The 24,760-nt window shown below is 49.2% G+C and overlaps 1 protein-coding gene across 3 annotated transcripts in view; it reads right to left on the reverse strand.

The window, feature by feature from the left end:
• nlgn3a (neuroligin 3a) overlaps window positions 1–24,760 on the reverse strand; it is a 340,056-nt gene that overhangs the window by 38,345 nt on the left and 276,951 nt on the right. For all 3 annotated transcript variants that reach the window (XM_085998226.1, XM_085998216.1, XM_085998221.1), the window contains one exon: window positions 7,601–8,390. In XM_085998226.1, coding sequence (XP_085854352.1) covers window positions 7,601–8,390 — 790 coding nt within the window. The remainder of the gene's footprint in view (window positions 1–7,600; window positions 8,391–24,760) is intronic.

The following is a 24,760-nucleotide window of genomic DNA, read 5'->3' on the forward strand; positions in this document are numbered from 1 at the left end:
CACTCATGAAAGACGCCCCCCTCTCCGTATGGATGTAGCTCGGCATACCGAACAGGCAGAACAGGCTGTTGAGGCATTTAATGACCGTGGCGCTGGTCATGTCTGGGCAGGGGAAGGCGAATGGGAAACGGGAGTATTCGTCCACAATGTTCAGGAAGTAAACATTGCGGTCGACTGACGGGAGGGGGCCCTTGAAATCTAAGCTGAGCCGCTCAAAGGGCCGTGTAGCTTTGATTAAGTGGGCTCTATCTGGGCGGTAGAACCGAGGCTTGCACTCAGCGCAAGTGCGGCAGTTCCTGGTCAGAGACCGAACTTCCTCAATTGAGTAGGGTAAGTTGCGGGACTTTATGAAGTGGAACAGCCGTGTGACCCCTGGGTGGCAGAGGTCGTTGTGGAGGGTCTGTAGCCGATCCCCGGTGGCGCTGGCACACGTCCCTCGTGAGAGGGCGTCGGGGGATTCGTTAAGGGCCCCTGGCCGGTAAATGATGTCATACTCGAAGGTGGAGAGCTCGATCCGCCACCTAAGAATCTTATCATTTTTAATCTTCCCCCTCTGTTTATTATTGAACATAAACGCTACCGACCGCTGGTCGGTAAGTAGGGTGAAGCGTTTGCCGGCTAGGTAGTGGCGCCAGTGGTGCACTGCCTCCACGATGGCTTGGGCCTCCTTTTCCACGGAGGAGTGTCTGATCTCGGGCCCTTGGAGGGTCCTCGAAAAGAAAGCTACGGGCCGCCCCGCCTGGTTGAGGGTGGCCGCCAAGGCAAAGTCAGACGCATCACTTTCCACTTGAAAGGGAGTGTTCTCGTCCACTGCCTGTAGCGTGGCCCGCTCAATATCCCGCTTAATGCTTTTGAAGGCAGCGTGGGCCTCAGCAGAGAGTGGAAAAGAGGATGCTTTCAAGGGGGGGCGGGCTTTGTCGGAGTAATTGGGGACCCATTGGGCATAATAAGAAAATAACCCCAGGCACCTTTTCAGGGCTTTGGGAGTGTTGGGCAGGGGGAGCTCCCGTAGGGGGCGCAATCGGTCGGGGTCTGGTCCGATTTCCCCATTCTCCACCACGCTGCCTAGTATGCAGAGGCGCGTGGTGTTGAAAACGCACTTGTCCTCGTTGTAAGTGAGGTTGAGTTTTTGTGCGGTTTTCAGGAACCTCTCGAGGTTCGAGTCGTGATCCTGCTGGTTGTGACCGCAGATGGTGACGTTGTCGAGGTAGGGGAAGGTTGCCTGCAAGTGGTGGTCATTGACCATGCGGTCCATCTCCCTCTGGAAGACCGAGACCCCATTCGTCACCCCAAAGGGGACTCTGAGGAATTGGTAGAGGCGTGCGTTCGCCTCGAAGGCGGTGTACGGGCGGTCCTCTGGTCTGATAGGGAGCTGGTGGTACGCTGACTTGAGGTCGATGGTGGAGAACACCCGGTATTGGGCGATTTGGTTCACCATCTCGGATATGCGGGGTAGCGGGTAGGCGTCTAGCTGGGTGTATAGATTAACCGTCTGGCTATAATCTATCACCATCCGCTTCTTCTCGCTACCCCTCACCACCACCACTTGGGCGCGCCACGGGCTGTTGCTGCGTTCGATAATGCGCTCCTTCAGGAGCCTGTCTACCTCGGTTGCGATAAACCGCCTGTCCTCCCAGCTGTACCTCCTGCTTTTGGTCGCTATTGGCCGGCAGTTGGGAGTAAGGTTCGCGAATAGCGAAGGCGGCTTTACCTTCAGGGTAGCCAGACCGCACACTGTGAGGGGTGGCTGGGACCCACCGTAATTGAGCGTGATGCTTTGCTGGTGGCACTGGAAATCCAGGCCCAAGATCATGCTCGCACATAGATTCTTCATGATTAGTAATTTAAAATTATCGTATACAGTTCCGTTAACGGACAATTGTACCGCGCAGTAACCCATAATGGTCGATGTCTGGGTTTTATCAGCCGTAGAGATGGTGCCCCGAGCAGGGACCACCGTTAGAGAGAGTTGTTGTGCTAGTTCAGGGTGGATAAAACTCTCCGTGCTTCCACTGTCAATTAAACCCCGCACCCGTTTACCTCGATGTCCACCATTGATTTGGATAGCGGGTGCGGTCTGGTCTGGTCCACTGTGACCGATGCCACTGTAGGGCCCTGATCGAGACAAGATGGCGTCCACGCTGTCTGCTCACAAGATGGCGGACCCCACGAGTGCGGGCAAGATGGCGTCCAAGATGGCCGCTCCCACGGCGCACACACGGCGGTGGCGGGTTTTCCAGTGGGGTTCCCTCTGCACACCTTCCCGAAGTGCCCCTTCTTACCGCACTTAAAGCAGGTGGTGCCTTTCGCCGGGCACAGGTTTCTGATGTGCTTCGGCTGCCCGCAGAAGTAGCAGTTGGGGCCCCGACGCGTCGCGGCTGTCGTAGGGCTTCTGGGGGGAGAACGGGGCCCCGACGGTGTCGGGCTGCCGGGCGGGGAAGATGCCTTCCAAGATGGCGGCGCCCTTGGTGCACACATGGCGGCGTGGGCGGCGCGGGCCGAAGAGTAGGCATCCGAGTTTCTCTGGGCCACATCCAGGGATCGCGCTGTGTCCACAGCCTGTTTCAGGTCCAATCCCGTTTTTTCCAGTAGTCTCTGCCGGATGTAAGTGGAGCTGAGGCCTGCGATAAAGGCATCACGAACAAGCTCGTCAGTGTACACTGCGGCCTTTACATCTTGGCACTTGCAGTCTTTGCCAAGCATTTTCAGGGTGACTAGGAACTCATCCAGCGATTCCCCAGGTCGCTGTGTGCGAGTAGCGAGCAGATGCCTAGCATACACCTCGTTCGTAGGCTGCTGGTAATGCGCCTTTAGGATGTCGCAGGCGGCCGGGTACGTGTTGGCGTCTTGGATGAGGGGGTAAACCCGGTGGCTTACCCAATTCCGCAGGATTCCGAGTTTCATACTTTCAGCATCCGTAGCGCCTGTGATGGCTGCGGAATTGTCCAGGAAGAATTCCATACACTTAAACCAGTGTCCGAATCGTGCCGATGCGTCCGAAGCATGCGGGTCCAAATCCAAACGTTCGGGTTTCAAGAGTTGGTCCATTGCGTTGAAAATTGAGTTAATAAAATTGATGTGCCTCAATGAATCCGAGACTCAATGTTAACGGAACAAAGCAAGGCTTTTATTAACTCAGAAAGTAATACACATTGGAGAAGTGTCTCTCATCCAGAGATCTGCTGTACTGTCTGAGAGACACGCTGGGGCTTGCTTAAGTAGGGGCCAGGTATGGGCGGAGCCCTACACACAATACAATCCAGGTAAGGAAATGAAACTGAAACTAAACTAAACACAGAGAATACAGTGCCTGATGAATGGCATACTTCATCACACTGCTGTTGTTCATGGTTCTGCTGCTGCCGCGGCTGGTCTTTGTCCGAATCTGATGTCCAGGAGGAAAGGAAATAAATGGTTCCCATACTTCTGCTATACACCTCAGTTGAGGAAGTGCTCAGTCAAGGTGGGGAGAGGGGTTTCCCAGGAGGTCACACTGGAGATGGGTGTCAGGCTCCAAACTTCCACAACAATGAGTAGGCCTGCTAAAAGTTCCCCCAGACCTGAGACAACAAAGTTCTGCCACCTGCAAATGATGATTGCTGAAAACTCCTTTTTAATGGTGGAGCTGCAACTGCTCGTAAGCAATCCACTTGTGAGGCCGCTAGGATTACCTGGCGTGTTTCAGAGGAGACGTGTAGGATGGGGGAAATGTCTAAAAATCAGAAAGGCCACTCAAAATTAGATTATAGAGGCAATTAAGTGGTTGTTAAGGGCCTTAAGGGCCTATCCTGCCTCTTGGAGGTGGGATGGAAATGGGGTCTGAAACCCCGATTCTGGGAAAATTGCTCGGAGGTGGGATCGGGCCATTTTTTGCAATTTTAACACCTTACACGCCTCCAATCCCACCTCCTCGGGCCTGGCAAATTCGAGCCCTTCATCTAGTTCCAGCTACTGGATTTAAGCCACATTACCAGACAGCTATTATATGTTGTAGAGAATTAATCCCCTTTTTGCCAAATGTAATTTAATAGCAATATCTTAATTAACTCAAAATCCCTCCTACGTTAAAGAGGGAAAAATCTCAAAAGTTGACAAGCACACTGTAAATAACTTCAAACTCTTTTGCAATCCTTTAAAAGGTTAAAACATAGATGAAAGCAATGAGTCAAGCATGATCAATGAGTAAAGTTTACGAATAAAGGAAACCAGAAGCTGGACAAACAATTCACTGAAAAAAAATTGTGACGTTGATTTGAGCCACCATCTTGAATTCTTCCCCCCCCCACTAAAGATTTATAGGGAAAAGTAACATTTACAACATAATATAAACACCTAAAAAATAATTCTCAATAATACACTTATTCTTACTCATAGAATTGACTCTAAATCCCAGAAAAATGTTTTCTCTGAGAGTCTTGTTGCTGTATTGTCAACCTGGCATTGAATTAGCAGCAATTTCCTGCAGTTGTTGTCTAAATCGCGCCTGTGCATCTGGGCGTGAGTGGTGCATTGTACCTGGATGTTTGACCCAGCTGCTACCCACCCTGTTGTCATGAGTCACACTTTGTCATATGTGGTGTCCACTTCTCTGCCCAAACATGAGCATCAATCCCCGCTTCCCCTCCCCACATGTCCATAGCACTGATGTTCTCTTTTGTTCTGGAAGCACATATTAGTACTTGGCCTCTAGATAGAACAAGGCTTAACGCAGTGGGAGCTGGAGAGTTTAGTTTAAAAACAATTTGGTAGCACTGCAGCCCAAGTTGCCCTCCCCCACTCCTCCGAGGCTCAGTTGGTACGTGCCCATTGTGGAACTGAGCCCCTTACCAACTAGAGCTCTGTGTTAGTTGACCTCCAAAGGGCTGGCAGTAGGTATGTTTAAAAGCAATTACTTGCAGGCTTTTTCCGTGGCCTTCAGCAGTCCCTTTATGGGCCGCTGGTTAAGCTGCTGTAGAGCCTGAAAAAGTAGTCATAGCTTGAGGCAACACAAGGTCCGACTACTTTTAACTGATTTTGCAAGTGGGTCCGGAAATGGGTGCGTGGAAAATGGAACCGAGAAAGGCTAGTAGGCCCAGTAAGCTCAATTTCAATATTGAAATGCGGCCTGCGCTCATTTCAGGCAACCGCTATTGCTGCCTAAAAAACGGCCCGGCTGAGTTGAGCAGTGGCCTGGGCAGACTCGCAAATCTGGCCCGGGCCTTCCCACTGCTAAATTTTTCATCATTCTGCCCATTTTACACCCATAAACCTGGCACAATGAAGTCAAACTTCTACCTCAGAGACTTTTTAGTCTGTAGGGCTCAGTACCACATAGTGATGCAATTTCTTACTGAGCCAGCAGAGGGAGCTCTTACAATGATCTGCTGCACCAAGTGCAACAAGACTAATGTCCCCATGTATATATCCATATATATATATACTAGCTGAAGTGCCCGGCGGTGCCGAGGGTCTTTTGAGGGCATCTTGTTGTTGGAAGAGAGAGAGAGAGCGACTGGGGGGAAGAGAGAGAGCAACTGGGGGGAAGAGAGAGAGCGACTGGGGGGAAGAGAGCGAGCGACTGGGGGGAAGAGAGAGAGCGACTGGGGGGAAGAGAGAGAGCGACTGGGGGGAAGAGAGAGAGCGATTGGGGGGAAGAGAGAGAGCGACTGGGGGGAAGAGAGAGAGCGACTGGGGGGGAAGAGAGAGAGCGACTGGGGGGGAAGAGAGAGAGCGACTGGGGGGGAAGAGTGAGAGCGACTGGGGGGGGAAGAGAGAGAGCGAGAAAGGGGGGGAGGGGAGGGGGAGGGGGGGAAGGGGGGCCTGAGACAGCCGATTGCGGCTGGCCGGGCCCGGTTGCCTTGGTAACCCTCCTCCCCTCTCCGCCTCCCGATCTCCGGGCCTGAGCGGCCGATTGCGGCTGGCGAGCCCGGTTGCCGGGGTAACCCTCTCTGTTCCCCCTCCCCTCTTGAGCCCCGGTTGCCTTGGTAACCCTCCTCCCCTCTCCGCCTCCCGATCTCCGGGCCTGAGCGGCCGATTGCGGCTGGCGAGCCCGGTTGCCGGGGTAACCCTCTCTGCTCCCCCTCCCCTCCCGAGCCCCGCCCCCCCCGAATGAACCGCCAGGAGCTTGCAGTGAGCCCAGCCAGTCTTTACCAAGATGGCTGGCCGCTGGTTCGGAATCGGGCCCAGCGGGGGGGTGAGGGGTGGGAGGAGCTTGCCAGAAAACAATTGCCTAGGGTCCAGCATGGCTGGCAACAGATGCCCAGGCTTCGAGGCCTACCTGGAAAAACGGGGAAAGGTAGGAAAATTAATGAGATTAAATAAAAGATTTAGAAAGTAATTAACTTTTTTAAAAAACAATATGGCCTAGAAATTCAGTTTGGGGTGCCAAGCTCGCCTGGGCGCCGGAATTACCGCTGCGCGCGGAGCCACTTGCGCCATCGGGATATTCAGTTTCAGCGCCCCAAATGGAAGCCGGCCGCTAAACAAGGCTTTAGGCGCCCCTCTTGGGGCGCTGAAACTGAATTTCGGCGCGCAAAGTGCCGCAGCGCCACCCGCTGCGGCATGGCAGGCTGCGGTACTGCAGGCCTTCCTCCCACTGTTAAGGGGGAGGTGCCTGCAACAGCGCGATCCCCGCTCGCGAGTGCCGGCAAATGAGCCCGGCACCAAGGAGAAGTGCCGGGCTCTCGGGAAACAGCCGGCAATGCCGCGGGGGGGGGGGTGTAGGAGGCCGGGGACGGAGGTGCGGGCAGGCGGCCGCCGAAAAACCAGCCGGCCGCACCTCCACCTTAACTCGCCCCACTACCGCCACAGGTAGGCCCCTGTGTACCGGTCGCTATTTGCGGCTGGCGCGGAAGAGGCGGTGGCGACCTAATATGGCGCTCGGGGCGGTAGCGGGGCGCTGCGCACACCGATGACGTCATCGGTGGCGGCGCAGCGCTACAGGCTAACGCTGCCATTAGCGCCCCGCTAAATATCGCGGTGGTTGTGGCCAGTGGCGCTAAAGCCTCTGAGTGGCCTCTTTGGGCGCAAACTGGTGGCGCAAGCAACTGAATTTCTAGGCCTATGTGTTTTAAAAGCAACTTTTTTTTTAAAGATGCAGAAAGCGGGAAAAAGAAAGGAAAAGTTTGGAATCAAGATGGCGGCGACTCACCTCGGTTCAGAACGATAAGGCCCGCCCACACAGGCACCGATTGGTGGACCGTCAGGTCACCGAAGCGTAGGATTGGTCAATCGTCCCGTCACTCGACCGTAGGAGGGCCCGGCCGCACGCGCCAGGAACCCGCCGTACGATTGGTCGACCTCGACGTCACTCGATGCTAATGAGCGGATAATGAGCGGAATGTTGAACGTTTTTTGGATACTGCGGGCGCAATTTTTGTCCGGCCGAAACGTAGATACGCTTAGGACGGTTCTGGAATCGTCAGCTTTCTTTCGACGTAACGCACGTGTAGGTACGCTCTATAACTTTCGAGTTAATTCAAGACAGACAGACAGAAAGACAGGCGGAATGACAGACAGAAGTATCCTTTTATATATATAGATAATAATATTCTTCCGTTGGTATCCTTGAGTCACACTTACAGAACCAGTAGCTAGTAACATAAATAAATATGCTGCTTACCCTGTTTTGGCAAAGTTTGTCCAGTACGTCATGACGACAGCACTAAGCATCACATCATTTTTGGAAAAGTTGCAAGGGAATAGATCAGTCGGTCCAACCATGGGGATCCCAAAGACATAGGGTACCTCATCGCCATGGGATGCATCAGACCAGGCTGGTTTCATGTCACTCTGACAGTGATGGTAGAAAGCGTAGAAATATGTAGGAGAGCCATAACGAGCATGCAGATCAGCTGTCACCACTGCAGGCTCCACCCACTGATGATCAGTAAACAAAGCGACTAAGGTTTTCCGTCGTGTCTCAGGATTGTCGCGGTCCGCCCAGTCAGTGTACATGAATTTGATTGTTTCCCGGAGGGTATCCTTACCCTCAGGGTAGCCGTAAAGGTTATCTACAAACTTAGAAACAGTGAAATCAAAGTCACTTCCAGAGATCCCATCCTCCTGATCCACTATCCATTCCACAAATTTGAATCCTTCTCCTTGGTTGACACCCAACATGATGTCGTAATTTAGAAACTCTCCCTGCTCCATCAGAATTTCAGGATCATCTGGTATAACATCTCCGTCAATGACTGGGCCAAACGCAACATGATACTGCGCCGGCTTGATGTCCTGCTCTACTAGCTCCTTGTAGGATTTCTGTCTCAGACACTCCACCATGTCGAGGGTATCCAGCATGTTGCAGCCCACCTTCTCCGCTAGTAATCTTGTGTACTTTGCAGGCTGGTAATTCACTGCCCAGCTCGATAAGGCTGACCCACTCTGAATAATTGCTCTTTGGAAAAGGCCTGAAGACAAAATCAGAGAAAACGGAAAATGAAAAATAAGAACTTTAGGAACCGTTTTGTCAGAGGCCAACCCCACTTGCCTGCCTTCTCCCTATATCCCTCAATCATCTCCTCATTCTTCAGAAATTATACTGTCCACTTTAATGGCCTTCCAAGGATAGCTTCCTTTTAATTTAATTCCTGGTTTAGTTCTTGGCAGGAACTCCATACCCTTGCCCAATTCTATTTCACTCCACAGCAACTTGCTCAGACTAAACTCAACTGTGCACATGCCATGTCATGTTTGACCATGAGCTGAACTTCATATCTCACATTCTGTCCATTACCACAATTGCCTATTTTCACTTCAGTAACATTGCGTGCCTCCATCCCAACTCACCCAACTGCTGCTGCAACTTCTAACTGACTTCCCCAATGCGCTTCTGTTGGCCCCCCAAAACTCCAACCTACATAAATTCCAACTCATTTAGAACCTTGCCACCTGCGTACTATTCCATACTATATTTAATTTATCTATCATTCTGTCCTTGCCAACCTCCATTGGTTTTTAATATCCCAATACATTGATTTCTGATTCCTCACCCTCTGCAAGCCCTACATCCCAGCTTACACCCTCTACTCTTCTGAGTCTGGATTACAGTGTGTCAGCTCCTCCCACTCCTTCAGCCATCACATCCCTGCTCTCGGCAATTAGCACCTTAAGGCTTAATTTCTCCAATATAGTTGTCATCAGCTTCCACAGCTCAATCCTACACCAATATCAACTCATCTAGAACTCTGTACCATATATGCTATGCCGCACAAAGGCCTGCACACTCATTAATAATGTCCTTGCCAACCTTTATAGCTCCTTGATTTGCAGCATAGGAATCCTTATTCTTGTTTTCAAATTCCTGTATTACCTTGTGCTAACCTTCCTCTGAATTCTTCTCCAGCTCAATGTCCCAACTCATACCTAGCACCCATCCGACTTTAGTCTAGTCAGAGCCACTTCCTCCCTGTGCTCCATTCTCGGTAGCAAAGTCATCAGCCCCCATGACATATGCTCTGGAATTCTCTATTCACCTTGCTATGCCTTTCATCAACTTCAAAAGCCTCTTCAAAATGTGTCTTCTGTCACCTCCCTTAACTTCTCCCCCACTTCCTGATAGGTTGCTCTTTCCTGTTCCTGTTACATTAAAAATGCTATATTATATATTAAATAAGCCTTTTAGAAGTTGTTCTTATTCCTAACTTGTGCCCCTGATATTTGAACCAAGAGTTACAGAATTGGGGAAGAAGTTACCAGTTACATTGAAGCAGAAATATTATAACATGTAACACACAACCTATAACTCTGCTGTTAAATTGGAGCGGTATCTTTTTAATCCACAAAGTATATAATTATAGTTAAGTAAACACCCCTCACTGATGTCAGCAGGGTGTACCCTTTTCTTGTCTTCATCAATGAAAGAGACAACTTCTGAGCCCACAACTGTGGATTACAGAAAAGCTAGAAAACTGAGAGCGAATTCACATTCACAGTCCTCACCCACAGAGTTACGTTTTCACTTAAGTGACAAAAATTATAATTAGGGGATTATCAAAGCATTACACATCTATGGCATGAATGTCACATTCATAATTAATTGGATTAGAAAAGGTCTGAGCTTTTCCAATTCCCAATAGTTTCCAATTCCTAATGTTTTATTTAATGAGATTGTCTGCCTCTCCTTTCTGCTACAATGCAATTATAGTTTTGATTTAGTCCCGTTAGCTTCAATTTTATTTCAGAAACAAGCCGATGGTAACTGTGATCTATCTGTACAATACCCTTTCTTCAAAAAAACCCACGGCAATCAAAAATGGATTCAGGATCACATTAAGTTTTGATATTTTATGGATCATGCTACATATTTAAATAAGCACACATGACTGATAATCACCAAGCGCTGCAGTGTGACCTCTGAGGCTATTTCAAAGAACGTTTGACTTTTAACCCGGTGGTACAATGGTATTATTGATTTGTTCCTCTCAATGAGAAATATTCCTCTAGTGAGAAACATTCCTTCCACAGTCAGCACCATCAATAAGCAAATTAACGTTTTACTGATGTTTGTGGATTGTAGCTATCGCAGAACGACTTTATCCTTTGTTACAGGACAACAATGGCTACAGCTCTAAAGTCATTTATTATGTTGCTCTCAGTGGTACAGGAGTACAGCTGCCTCCAAGTAGCTTGGTTTCCTCTTCCATACCAAACACTTTTGCCCTCAATAACTCTTAATCCTCTATAAAGCCAAACTCCTTCCAAGGTTTAAATGCTCTTCCCATATCTGAGCTCTTGTAACAGCTTTCTCGCACTCCTGAACAGGTTACAAGAAAAAGCTTGTCATCCATCTCACCTCTAGCCTCTGGTCCCTCTCTCTCTTTGCCACGTTTCCTGTCTCTATTTCATCAATATTACTATAATCAGTGCTTCTCTGAGCTTGAGCATAGAGCTTGGAGACAGAGCTGGATTGCAAGCAGAGTGGAAGAATTGGGTGACAGTAGGAATTTGGTGGAGAGGAGGAAGGCGGTTTCTCACGTCCAATTCAAAAGGAGGAGTGGAGCCACAGAATCAGAGGATTCTAAGTTAAGTATCTAGATATTTAATATTTAGGTTCCTTGGGCGAGAAATTCATGGCATCAGCATCATTCCGTAGTGGCATCAGCATCACTCCGTAGTGCCATTAAATAGCGTTAAAACTGCGGCCGCCACTCTTTCGCCAGCTGCTGGCGGGTCCTGTGGCAGTCACCGTTTTGGTCCATACCTTTGCGCTGCTGGTAGCAGGCAGCACCATCTCCAACAAAATGGCGGCGTTGTGATGTAAATCGGTGTGTAACGCCAACTTTACATCACAAACAAGAACTTCGACCCTAGCACTGAATTCTGCGCTGGGTCTTAAGCACCCCAGGTTAACTTGGCGTGCAAGCAGGCTGACAGTGGCAATGTCAGCACCTCTTAAAAGGATACACACATCATTCAGGTAAGTTTGGATTTAAGGTTTTGGACTGTTTTTTTAAAATTATATTTAAGTGGTGGCTTGCTGCAATAGATGTGAAAAGTTTTTTAAGTGTGTAGGGAATGCTGCTGGATGCTTGCAAGGGCTTGGATGGTAAATGAAGGCCTTTGAGAAGACAGAACATGCTACAAATACTCAGCAGGTCACGCAACATCCGTGGAATAAAATACAGAGTTCACGTCTCAGGTTGAGATGCTGCCTGACCAGCTGAGTATTTCCAGCATTTTATGCTGTCATTTCACATTTACAGCATCCACTTGCAGAGGTAAGAGGAAGACACAGAAGAGGAGGAAGCTGAAGAGGAGGAAGCAGAAGTGGAGGAAGCTGAAGTGGAGGAAGCAGCAGAAGAGGAGGAATCAGAAGGAAGGATGCATCCCAGACAGCCTCTTTGTGGCCGGGATATCTGGGATGGAATCATCCGCCTGCGGTCCCAGTGACCACAACCCCAATTCTCCTTTCATCATTTGTCCCACACCTCACCTTCCCTCTGTTACTGACCATCACAGTGTCCTCTTGGCCATGATGCTGAAATAAAAGCCACCACAAAGCAAACTTTCCAATCCACCTATATACATCTATCCATCCAATGTGACATCAAGAAATCAACTCATCACCCGTATGCATTCTCTTAGTGACTGTCTTGTGTGTGCCTTTGCCTATCCTACTGATGTCACGCAGTGCTACCCCAGTGGCTGCAGCATGGCTGGTGGAAGGTCCTTGCTGGTCGACCTTGAGGAGCTGGTGGCTGGGAGTGTCAAATCAATCTTCTTCTTTCTTGTTCTTCTTCACTCTCCTCTCCCTCTTCTTGGTCACCCACTGGCTGGGCAGGTTGCATTTCTTGAGTGTGTGACATGAGGAAGGCACAAGGGTGGAGTTGTGGTGATGGGAGGGCAGGAAAGCATGAGGTGCATGCCAGAAGGAGGATAACGTATGAGGATACAAGCATCTTGTATCCTTTCAGCCTCGCCACTGGCCAAGGGCTCAGTCACGCTCCTATCAGTGGCCTGAGGTCATGGAGCGTCTTTGGACACCGGAGCCAGTTGGTGGGGACGACACTGCTGGCAGTGACGGCTTCGAGGATGTACTCCCACATCATTCTTTCTGGAAGGCCTCCTGGCCCCTGTAGGTAGAGGGCATGTCTTGCAGTTTTCACCCCCTGCACAAAGCTGGAGTGCAGTGTGTGAGACCCTGAGTGACCCTTCCATGCCTTACTGAGCCATTTGTGTTAGTGCTGAGACATTTTTCCCGTTTTTTAAGGCTGGAAGGGAATTTAGCTTTAAGAGCTGAATATTCACATTTGGGACTTCTTTTTAATGTTAATTTTTTTTAAAAGACAGAAAGGGCTGAAAGCTGTATTGTTTCACTTCATTTTAATTTGTATTGCTTCAGTGTGCTTGGTCCCTTTAATTCTCAGGCCTTTTCTTTGCCCAGAATTCCTTGCGAGCTCCACAGCCTCGTTTCCAGAGGCTGTGTGAGGCTGGAACGCCGCACTTTGACAGGAACTTCGGGTTGGATGCCTCTAGCAATGCCACCAGGACGACGTTGCACGGCAGGTAAACGCTCCGCCAACAATCTCCATCCTGCACCGCCATCCGGTGTCACCGGCAACTTTACTGGCTAACACGGATTTCTAGCCCTTTGTGTTTAGTATCTCAGTGGTTCTTGTTAAACTTTTGTAAATAACTTTGTCTTTTTTCTCTCTAAGTTAGGGCAGTGGGTTAAACAAAGAAGTTTAGTTAGTAGTCTAATAAATATAGTCATGGCAGGGCATCTTAATCCAGTCGAATGCAAATCTTGTGCCATGTGGTAAGCCCAGGATGGTTCTCATGTCCCGGACAACCACATGTGCAGGAAGTGCTGTCAGCTGGAGGAGCTGGAGCACCAGCTTTCGGAGCTTGAGCAGCGGCTGATGTCACTGCAGTGCATCCGCGTGTCTGAGAACTACGTAGATAGCATGTTTCAGGAGGTGGTCACCCCGCAGCTTAAGGGTTTGCAGGCAGAGAGGGAATTGGTGACTGCCAGACAGACAAGGAGGACCAGGCAGGTAGTGCATTTGTGCCCTGAGTGCATCTCACTCTCTAATTGGTATTGTTCTGAATACTGGTGAGGGTGATGGCTCCTCTGGGGAGTACAGCCAGAGCCAAGTCCAAGGCAGCATGGGTGACTTAGCTGTACCGGGGGCAGGGAGGAGGAAGGTCAGAAAAGCAACAGTGATAGGGAATTCAACAGTTAGGGGAACAGTGAGATGTTTCGGCGGCCGCAGACATGTCTCCAGGATGGTATGTTGCCTCCCTGGTGTCAGGGTCAAGGATGTCACTGAGCAGCTGCAGGACACTCTGAGGGGGAAGGGTGAACAGCCAGAGGTCGTGGTCCATATCGATACCAATGACTTAGATAGAAAGAGGGATGAGGTCCTGCAGGCAGATTTTAGGGAGCTAGGAAAGCGATTAAAAAGCAGACCCTCAAAAGTAGTAATCTCTGGATTACTCCCGGTGCCACGTGCTTGTGAGTACAGAAATAGGAGGATAGAGCAGATGAATGCGTGGCTGGAGAGATAGTGCAGGAGGGAGAGCTTTAGATTCCTGAGGCATCTGGGGGAGGTGGGGCCTGTACAAGCTGGTTGAGATGCACCTCAACAGGTCCAGGACCAATATCCTCGCGGGGAGATTTGCTAGTGCTGTTGGGGAGGGTTTGAACTAGCTTAGCAGGGGGATGGGAACCTGAGCGTAGGTTCAGAAGGGAGAGAAGCAAAGCTGGAAATGGAAGGCAGAAAATTAGTAAGTGAGTTTGGAAGGCAGAGGAAACAAAGGCTAGAAAATAGAAAACAAAAGAGTTTGGCAGTTTTTAATGGTATATATTTCAACATAAAGGGTCTAGTAAATAAGGCAGATACATAGATACATAGAAGATAGGAGCAGGAGTAGGCCATTCGGCCCTTCGAGCCTGCTCCGCCATTCAATGAGATCATGGCTGATCATCCAAATTCAGTACCCGGTCCCTGCCTTCTCCCAATATCCCTTGATCCCTTTAGCCTTAAGAAATATATCCAACTCTTTCTTGAATATACTTAATGAACTGGCCTCCACCGCCCTCTGTGGCAGAGAATTCCACAGGTTCACCACTCTCTGGGTGAAGAAATTCCTCCACGTTTCAGTCCTAAATGGCTTACCCCTTATCCTTAGACTATGACCCCTGGTTCTGGACTCCCCGACCATCAGAAACATCCTTCCTGCATCTAGTCTATCCAGGCCTGACAGAATTTTATAGGTTTCGATGAGATCCCCTCTCAATCTTCTAAACTCCAGTGAGTATAAGCCCAATCGACACAATCTCTCTTCATACGTCATTCCTGCCATCCCAGGAATCAGCCTGGTGAATCTTCGCTGCACTCCTTCCATGGCAAGAATGTCCTTTCTCAGGTAAGGTGACCAAAACAGCACACAATACTCAAGGTGTGGTCTCACCAAGGCCCTGTACAACTGCAGCAAGACATCCTTGTTCTTGTACTCGAACCCTCTTGCTACGAAGGCCAACATACCATTTGCCTTCTTAACCGCCTGCTGCACCTGCATGCTTACCTTCAGCGACTGGTGTACAAGAACACCCAGGTCTCTTTGCACTTCCCCTTCTCCCAATTTATTACCATTCAAATAATAATCTGCCTTCCTGTTTTTGCCACCAAAGTGGATAACCTCACATTTATCCACATTATAGTGCATTTGCCATGTTTCTGCCCAATCACCCAACCTGTCCAAATCGTGCTGGAGTTTCACGACATCCTCCTCACAGCATACCCTCCCCCCCAGCTTTGTGTCATCTGCAAATTTGGAGATATTACATCCAATTCCCTCGTCCAGATCATTAATATATATTGTGAACAGCTGGGGTCCTAGGACCGCTCCTTGCGGTACCCCACTAGTCACTGCCAGCCACTCGGAAAACGACCCGTTTATTCCAACTCTTTGCTTTCTGTCCGCCAACCAGTTCTCTATCCAAGTCAATACCTTGCCCCCAAACCCATGTGCCTTAATTTTGCACGCTAATCTCTTATGCGTGACCTTATCGAAAGCCTTCTGAAAGTCCAAATACACCACATCCACTGGTTCTCCCTTATCTATTTTACCAGTTACATCCTCAAAAAATTCCAGTAGATTAGTCAAGCATGATTTACCTTTTGTAAATCCATGTTGACTTTGTCCGATCCAGTCACTGCTTTCCAAGTGCTCTGCTATTACATCTTTTATAATGGACTCTAGCATTTTCCCCACTACCGATGTCAAGCTTACCGGTCTATAATTCCCCGCCTTTTCTCTACCACCTTTTTTGAATAGTGGGGTAACATTAGCTACCCGCCAATCCATGGGTACCGTTCCAGAGTCTATCGAGTTCTGGAAGATGACCAGCAATGCATCTACTATTTCTAGGGCCACTTCCTTAAGTACCCTGGGATGTAGATTATCAGGCCCTGGGGATTTATCGGCCTTCAGTCCCATCAATTTTCCTAACACCATTTCCCTACAAATACTGATTTCTTTCAGTTCCACCCTTTCATCAGACCCTATGTTCCCCGGCATCTCTGGGAGGTTATTTGTGTCCTTTGTGAAGACAGAACCAAAATATGTATTTAGTTGGTCTGTCATTTCTTTGTTCCCCATTATAAATTCCCCCGATTCTGACTGCAAGGGACCTACGCTTGACTTCACCAATCTTTTTCTCTTCACATATCTATAAAAGCTTTTACAGTCAGTTTTTATGTTCTCTGCAAGCTTACTCTCATATCCTATTTTCCCTTTCTTAATTAATCCCTTTGTCCTCCTTTGTTGAATCCTAAACTGCTCCCAATCCTCAGGATTATTGCTTTTTCTGGCCAATTTATATGCCCTCTCCTTGGACCTTATGCTATCCCTAATTTCCCTTGTTAGCCACGGTTGAGTCACCTTTTTTGTTTTATTTTTATGCCAAACTGGGATGAACAAATTCTGTAGTTCATCCATTCGGTCTTTGAATGTTTGCCATTGCCTATCCACCGTCAACCCTTTGAGTGTCATTCCCCAATCAATCCTACCCAACTCGCTCCTCAGACCATCATAGTTTCCTTTATTTAAATTGAGGACCCTAGTCTCCGAGTCAACTACTTCATTCTCCATCTTAATGAAGAATTCGATCATATTATGATCGCTTTGACCCAAGGGGCCTCTTACAACAAGATTGCTAATTAATCCTTTCTCGTTACATTATACTTGCACATGTCTATCTGTGCCCTCAGATGAGCTGAGGGCACAGATTGACATGTGGAAGTATAATATCACAGATATTACTGAAACATGACTGAAAGAAGGGCAGAATTGGCAGCTTAACATTCCTGGTTACAGGGTTTTCAGATGAGATAGAGAGGGTGATAAAAGGAGGGGGGGGTCGCAATATTGGTTAAAGAAACAATTACAGCTGTGAGGAGGGATGATATGTTAGAAGGATAATCAAATTAGGCCATATGGGTTGAACTAAAGAACAAAAAAGGAGCAATCATGCTGCTTGGGAGTGTGCTATAGACCCCCAAATAGTCAGAGGGAGATAGAAGAGCAAATATGCAGGCAAATTTCTGAGAAGTGCAAAAACAATAAGGCAGTAATAATAGGGGATTTCAACTACCCTAATATTAACTGGGATAGAATCAAGGTATAAGGTATAGAGGGCACAGACTTCATAAAATGCATTCAGGAGAACTTTTTTAGCCAGTACGTAGCAAGCCCAACAAGAGAGGGGCTGTTCTGGACTCGGTTTTAGTGAATGAAGCTGGGCTGGTGGAAGGGGTATCAGCGGGAGAGCATTTTGGTGATAGTGATCATAATTCAGTTAGATTTAGTGTAGTTATGGAAAAAGACAAAGATAGACCAGGAGTAAAAGTTCTCAATTGGGGAAAGGCCAATTTTATTAAGCTGAGATGTGATTTAGCAAAAGAGGACTAGAAACAGTTACTTGAAGGTAAACCAGTGTCAGAGCAGTGGGAGGCATTCAAGGAGGAGATAGTGAGGGTTCAGAGCAAATATATTCCTGCAAAGAAAAAGGGTGGGACTCCCAAATTTAGAGTCCCCTGGATGTCAAGGGGCATACAAGGTAGGATAAGGCAAAAAAGGGAAGCTTATGTCAGATACTGAGAGCTCAATACTGCAGAAAGCCTAGGAGTATAGAAAGTGCAGGGGTGAAACTAAAAAGGAAATTAGGAAAGCAAAGAGAGGGCACGAAAAAATATTGGCAAGTAAAATCAAGGAAAAGCCAAAGATGTTTTATAAATACATAAGCAGCAAGAGGATAACTAAAGAAAGAGTAGGTCCTATTAGAGACCAAAAAGGTAACTTGTGTGTGGAGGCGGAAGACTTGGGTATGGTTTTTAATGAATACTTTGGGGTCGATTTTCCTGGAGCCTTCAGGCGGGGTTTCAGGCATGTGGTGGGGGGGGGCGGAAATCCCAAATTTGGGGGTCCCGACACCATCCCGCCCAAAACCCCGCCCCACGCAAGTTTCAAGGGCGGCGGGTACCCGCCCCGCACTGGGACCCGCCGAAACCAGGCAGGAAGGGATTAGTGCCAATTAACTGCCTGTTAACAGGTAGTTAACAGGCAGTTTTTAGCCTAATCCCTATTTTGAGGGGTTTCATGTGGGATTCCCGACGGCTCCAAACCACGCCAGGTTAGAGCAGGCGGGCCGTCGGGTTGAAGGAATTGGAGGGGTCGCGATGTCGGTGTTCAGGTGAGTGATGGGTGCATGAGTGCAAAGGTAATTGAGTTTGGTGTGTCTAAAGTGTGTAATGAACTTTTACTTACCTGTACTCACCTTAACAGCCTTTCTTCCTGTAGCCGGCGGGAGCCCATCACTCAGCCGGCACTTAAAGCTGAACGGCTGCGATCTGTGAAAAGTGACAGCCTTCAGCTTTGAGTGCTGCTGAGAGTTCTAACTGAGTCTGTGCAGAAGGACTCAGGTTAGAATTCAGACTGTCAGTGTTTCACAGCTTCAAACAGCTTGACAGATGAAATTGCTGTCTGTGACGTCACCTGTTGCCAGGTGGCCCTTAATTGGCCTGCTGAGCCCGCTGGGTGGGCTCAACAAGGTCAATCAAGGGAAAATCACGCGGATTGGCTGGATGTCGAAGTAGGCGGGTCTAAAACCCGAAAGTTGTAGTCCCGCCTTCTTCCCGGCAGCTTAAGGAAAATTGACCCCTTTGTGTCTGTCTTCACAAAAGAAAGGGATGATGCAGACATTGTAGTTAAGGAGGAGGAGTATGAAATATTAGATGAGTTAAACCTAGTGAGAGAGGGAGTATTAAGGGGTTTAGCATCTTTGTAAGTAGCTAAATCACCAGGCCCAGTTGAAATGTATCCCAGGCTGTTAAGAGAAGCAAAGGAAGAAATAGCAGAAGCCCTGACCATTATTTGCCAATCCTCTCTGGCTACAGGCATGGTACCAGAGGACTGGAGGACTGCTAACGTTGTACCCTTGTTTAAAAAGGGAGAAAGGGATAGACCGAGTAATTACAGGTCAGTCAGTCTAACCTCGGTGGTGAGCAAATAACTAGAAAAAATTCTGAGGGACACTATTAATCATTGTTTAGAAAGGTACAGATTAATCAAGGACAGTCAGCATGGATTTGTTAAGGGAAGGTCATGTCTGACTCACTTGATTGAATTTTTTGAGGAGGTAACGAGGGTAGATGAGGGTAGTGCATTTGATGTACTCTACATGGATTTTAGCAAGGTTTTTGACAAAGTCCCACATGGCAGACTGGTCAGAAAAGTAAAAGCCCATGGGATCCAAGGCAAAGTGGCATGTTGGATCCCAAATTGGCTCAGTGGCAGGAAGCAGAGGGTAATAGTCGACGGGTGTTTTTGTGATTGGAAGGCTGTTTCCAGTGGGGTTCCGCAGGGCTCAGTACTAAGTCCCTTGCTTTTTGTGGTATATAGCAATGATTTAGACTTCAATATAGGGGGCATGATTAAGAAGTTTGCTGATGATACACAAATTGGCCGTGTGATTGATAGTGAGGAAGAAAGCTGTAGACTGCAGGATGATATCGATGGACTGGTCAGGTGGGCAGAAAAGTGGCAAATGGAATTTAATCTGGAGAAGTGTGAGGTAATGCACTTGGGGAGGGCTAACAAGGCAAGAGAATACACGATAAATGGTAGGATATTGATAAGTGTAGAGGAACAGATGGACCTTGGAGTGCATGTCCACAGATCCCTGAAGGTAGCAGGACAGGTAGATAAGGTGGTTAAGAAGGCAAACGGGATACTTTCATTTATAAGCCAAGGCATAGAATATAAGAGCAGGGTGGTTATGCTTGGACTGTATAAAACACTAGTTAGGCCACTAGTACTGTGTACAGTTCTGGTCACCACAATACAGGAAATAAGTGTGTACTGGCCACGCTAGACGTGCTCCTATCTAGCTCTCCAGCAAGTTAAACACTCATTCATAATAATTCTTCCTGAAGCGGTTGCTGTTTTGAAGCTTTTACTTGAACAAATTTGTGAAAAGATATTGCGTTTGGCCTAACATATGAAGTCAGATTACATTAGATTGTAATGGAACCTCTCATAGCAAATTCTCCATTACTCAAGTCAGGTTCTTCCTGGTAAAACTGCTTCCTGGGGTCAACAGGAAGAAAGGTAAGAAGGTCAAATGACCTCTCACAGGAAGAAAGGAACAGATGACCTTTCCAGCTTACAAACTGTTAACACAGTAACCGCCACCAGAGGGTGCTATTGCATGTACAAACATCCAGGATGTCACAATGTCCATCGGTCCAGAACAAAGTGATTGCACTAGAGAGGGTACAGAGGAGATTTACTAGTATGTTGATAGGACTGGAGAATTTTAGCTATGAGGAAAGGTTGGATAGGCTGGGGATGTTTTCTTTGGAACAGAGGAGGCTGAGGGGAGATTTGGTTGAGGTGTATAAAATTATGCAGAGCCTAGATAGAGTGGATAGGAAGGACCTATTTCCCTTAGCAGAGAGGTCAATAACCAAGGAGCACAGATTTAAAGTAATTGGTAGAAGGATTAGAGGGGAGTTGTGGAGAACATTTTGTACCCAGAGGGTGGTGGAGATCTCGAACTCACTGCCTGAAAGGGTGGTAGAGTCAGAAACCCACATCGCATTTAAAAAGTACTTGGATATGCACTTGAAGTGCTGTAACCTACAAGGCTACGGGCCAAGAGCTGGAAAGTGGGATTAGGCTGGATAGCTCTTTTTCGGCTGCCACAGACACAATGGGCCGAATGGCCTCCTTCTGTGCCGTAAATTTCTATGATTTTGGTTCTCCAAATATACGGTGCTGCATGCTTTTCCTCCTTCTTGCAACCTCACTGTGTTGATCTCAGGGTCCATCTCCCGCCTCCTACTGTAACGTATTCTTTCATGAGACTTCAAAACTGTGGAAATTTTTATCTCCCTGCCTTCCCTTCCTCCTGTTGCCCAAAGGATTTAAACAACAACAACAACTTGTATTTATATAGCGCCTTTAATGTAGTAAAACGTCCCAAAGCGCTGCACGGGAGTATTTTAAGACAAAAAATTTGACACCGATCCACATAAGGATAAATTAGGGCAGGTGACAAAAAGCTTGGTTAAACAGGTAGGTTTTAAGGAGCGTCTTAAAGGAGGAAAGAGAGGTAGAGAGGCGGAAAACCCAAGTTTAGAGTAATCAATCCTCTTCCTGATTCACCTAATTTTTATTTTATTATTTCAACCTTGCTGGTGTCCTGCACAATGAGTCTTGGTTATTTCTTAGTTGTTTCTGATGGTGAAGTGCTATATAGTTTCTGTTGTTCCCAATGATAAATACTAGTACTAAATTGTTACTGTTAGTACAGGAAACTTTTTTTTATCCGGCACGGACGGGACCGACGTGGTGCCGGTTCATCAAAAATTCCAGATAACCGAAAGCTATAGTAAAAGATACGGAGCTGAGAGCTCCGTATAAAGCAATAAACCCTGCAACAGGTTCAAAACAATGGCCACAAGTTGCAAGCGTCTCTGTAGCTTAGCAACAGCTGCAGCCACACCCTTGCACAGCAACAAATGGAGGAAGGCAAGTAATAAAAGTTACCTGAACCTACTCCTGAATTTTGCCGGTTAACCGAGATTTCCGGTTATTTAGGTGCCGGTAAATCGAAAGTTTCCTGTATAGTGTTATGCTCTATACTACAGCAGTATTATCATATTAATCTTGATACCTTGGTATAAATACTATTCCCATTCCCAATATCCACCATTTTCCAAAGGTTTTGCAGCACAAAGCTTTGCATGAGGCATTAAAACTACATAACATTTCTTTTATTTGTATTATACCTCTACATTCCCATGCTGAGGATATCACTATACCATGGCCTAGAAATTCAGTATAGCCACTTTTGGGGCGGTAAAGTCGGGCGGGCGCTAAATTTAGCGCCCGCCGGAAAGTGGAGGCCACTTCGCCGATATTCAGTAGCTTTGGCCAAGGAGTTTGGGCGAGCGCTGAAACTGGCGTTGCACTCCTATCTTTAGGCGCTAAGCCGGCGGTGCAGACTGATAACGCCGAGGCCGGGCGCAGCGCAGGTGCGGTCATGTTTTGATTGACAGCAGACACCCTGACGCCGGCCAGCTCTTAAAGGGGGAAGGGTCGACTTTGTCTGCTGCCACGCCCTGGATAGTGGAGCCCTGCAGCTAGGCCTGAACACTGCTGGTGGACCCAAATAGCGCCTGAAGCCATGCAGAAGGCCCGTGAACGAGCGCAGCGCTTCTCAGAGCATGCTTTGAGGGTGCTGCTTAGGGGTTTGGAAAAGAAAAGAGAGATCTTGTGCCCGGACAGTGGCAAGAAGGCTCCCAGGAGGCAGTACAGGAGAGCCTGGAGGGAAATCGCCCAGAGGGTCTCAGCCAACAGCGATGTCCCCAGGACTGGTGACCAATGCCGCAAGAAGTACAACGACCTCACTCGGTTGGTCAGGGTGAGTACCCTTTCCAGTGTCCTCCTCATCCTTGCATGTGCACCTCACATTATGGGCAAAGGGACCTCAAAGGCCTAATGGCCAGCCCTCCTCCCGCAGCTATGGCACTGGCATGATCATCAATAGCACTTTCTGCACTTTACACACTGGCCAAGCTATTCGACCATGGGAGGCAGTGCACACAACAACAGGGCACCACACTGGCCAAGCTATTCGACCATGGGAGGCAGTGCACACAAGAACAGGGCACCACACTGTACTTAGAGGCCGTCCTTTCTCTTGCAGGCCAAGCTGGCGCAGAATCTGAAGAGCCGGACTGTCACCGGGGGAGGCCGTGTCCAGTTCCAGGAGCTCAGTGACCTGGAGGAGCGCGTGGCTCGACTCATGCGTGCCCGGGTTGTTGGCCCCGTAGCTATTGGAGATGCCGACCCTGTGCTGGGCCCCAATGGTAAGGACATGACCGTTTGCACCTCTCTCGTTCCCCTTGCGCTTCAGATCTACATCCTTTGCCACTGTCCCACCAATGCGCATAATGCCACCACTCATGCCTCCCTCGCTGACGCCCTGTCCTCACTCTAAAGCTACTCTTGTGCCTTCCTGCTTTCAGCTGGTGAGGAGGAGGTCCCTGAAGCTGAGAGTGCCAGTCCCTCGGAAGAGGAGGACGACGAGGACCAAGAGGAAGGCGGCACATCGGGGGAACCCTCATCCGCGCCAGGGGATGGCAATGGAGGGGAGACGTCTTGCCTGGAGGAGAGCCAGGGGGAAGTGTTGCAGGGGGGTGTAGCTCCTGGGCCCAGTGGCGTCCAGGCACGCGGGAAGGGTCGGGCAGCACGGCGGCCTTCTCCCCAGAGGGGGGGAAGTGTTGCAGGGGAGGGCAGTTGCTGGGCCCAGTGGCGTCCAGGCACGCGGGAAGGGTCGGGCAGCACGGCGGCCTTCTCCCCAGAGGGGGGAAGTGTTGTAGGGGAGGGCAGTTGCTGGGCCCCGTGGCGTCCAGGCACGCGGGAAGGGTCGGGCAGCTCGGCGGCCTTCTCCCCAGAGGGAGAGTCCGGCCTCCAGTCCGGAGACGGTCCTCGCCCAGGAGGTGCGCCTCCTTGATGAAATGTCCGCGGACTCGGAGCGGCGCCACACCGAGTTCATGGGGGTTGTGGGACAGTTGCGTCAGGCCATTGAGTCCCTGGCTCATAGTGTGGCCGATTTCGGGGACTCACAGGCCAGGGGTGTCGACCAACTCGCGGCAGCACAGGACGCGAGTCAAGAGTTCCTGAGTGGTGCCGTGCAGACACTGGCTGGTCTGATGCGGGCACAGACCAGGGCAGTTCGGGCACTCACTTCTGCCACACTCGCTGTGTCACGGAGGCATCGCCAGGGCACCCGCCGCCCTGCTGCAGCACAGCGGTCTGGCCTTCACCAGATTGCTGCGCTTGCTGCAGTGCCAGCCCGGCCGAGTGCCAGTGTCTCTGGCGACCAGTGAGCGCCTGGCATCAGCCAGCTTGCCCCCATTGCTGCAGCCGCCACTGCCACTCCCCCAGCCAAGCTGCGACGAGCTGCTGCAGAGACTGATGCTGCCCAGCCACAGCTGCAGCAGTCGGCAGCCGGCCCCTCCAGGGCTGGACCTCGTCTAGGCCGACCCCCAAGGGCATCTGCCGTCACGCATTGTGCCCCTCAGGAGCCTTCCCCCAGCCTTGCAACACCCACAGGGCCCAGGTTGAGGCGGAGCAACAGGTCGGGCAGGGGCCGGAGAAGCCTGCACAAGGACTCGCCCTCTCGGCACACCAAGTAGAGTGTGTTGCCAACTGTTTTTTTATATGGGGGTGTTTGTGTTCTGTATGGCGGGGGCTTATTTTGGTAAGGCCAAAGATGAAGGCAACTGTTTTTTTATATGGGGGTGTTTGTGTTCTGTATGGGGGGGTTTGTCTTGGTTAGGCCGAGGATGAAGGCCAATTGGATGGACAAGTTTTGTTATTCCTCCCCAGGTTCTGGGAGTGAGATATGTTTTTGACTGTTTTTTGGGGGTCTTGTCTGTTTTTCTGTTTCATGTGGGAAGGGCCCTGAGTTTGTTAAATAAAGCTTTTTATTTATTCAGCTTGTCCAGGTGTCATGTTTCAAGTGGTTGTTGCGTTAACCGGCTGAGGGCTTGCGGAGCGGCTGCATTCAGGTGCGTTCATTGCCACAAGCCATTCCCTGACAGGGGGCCTAGAAGTGTCGTTCAATAAGCCGCCGGCGGACGGCCCTTGGACCTTGTGGCTCCCTCCTGGGCTGGTACTCCTCCTCCTCCTCCTCCTCCTCATGGTCCTCCTGCTCATCCTCCTGAGGTGGTGGTCCAACGTGAGGTGGCAGTGCCTG

The sequence above is a fragment of the Somniosus microcephalus genome, chromosome 1, assembly GCF_052327205.1.
Source record: "Somniosus microcephalus isolate GS21.2 chromosome 1, FLI_Smic_1.0, whole genome shotgun sequence".
Classification (NCBI taxonomy): domain Eukaryota; kingdom Metazoa; phylum Chordata; class Chondrichthyes; order Squaliformes; family Somniosidae; genus Somniosus; species Somniosus microcephalus.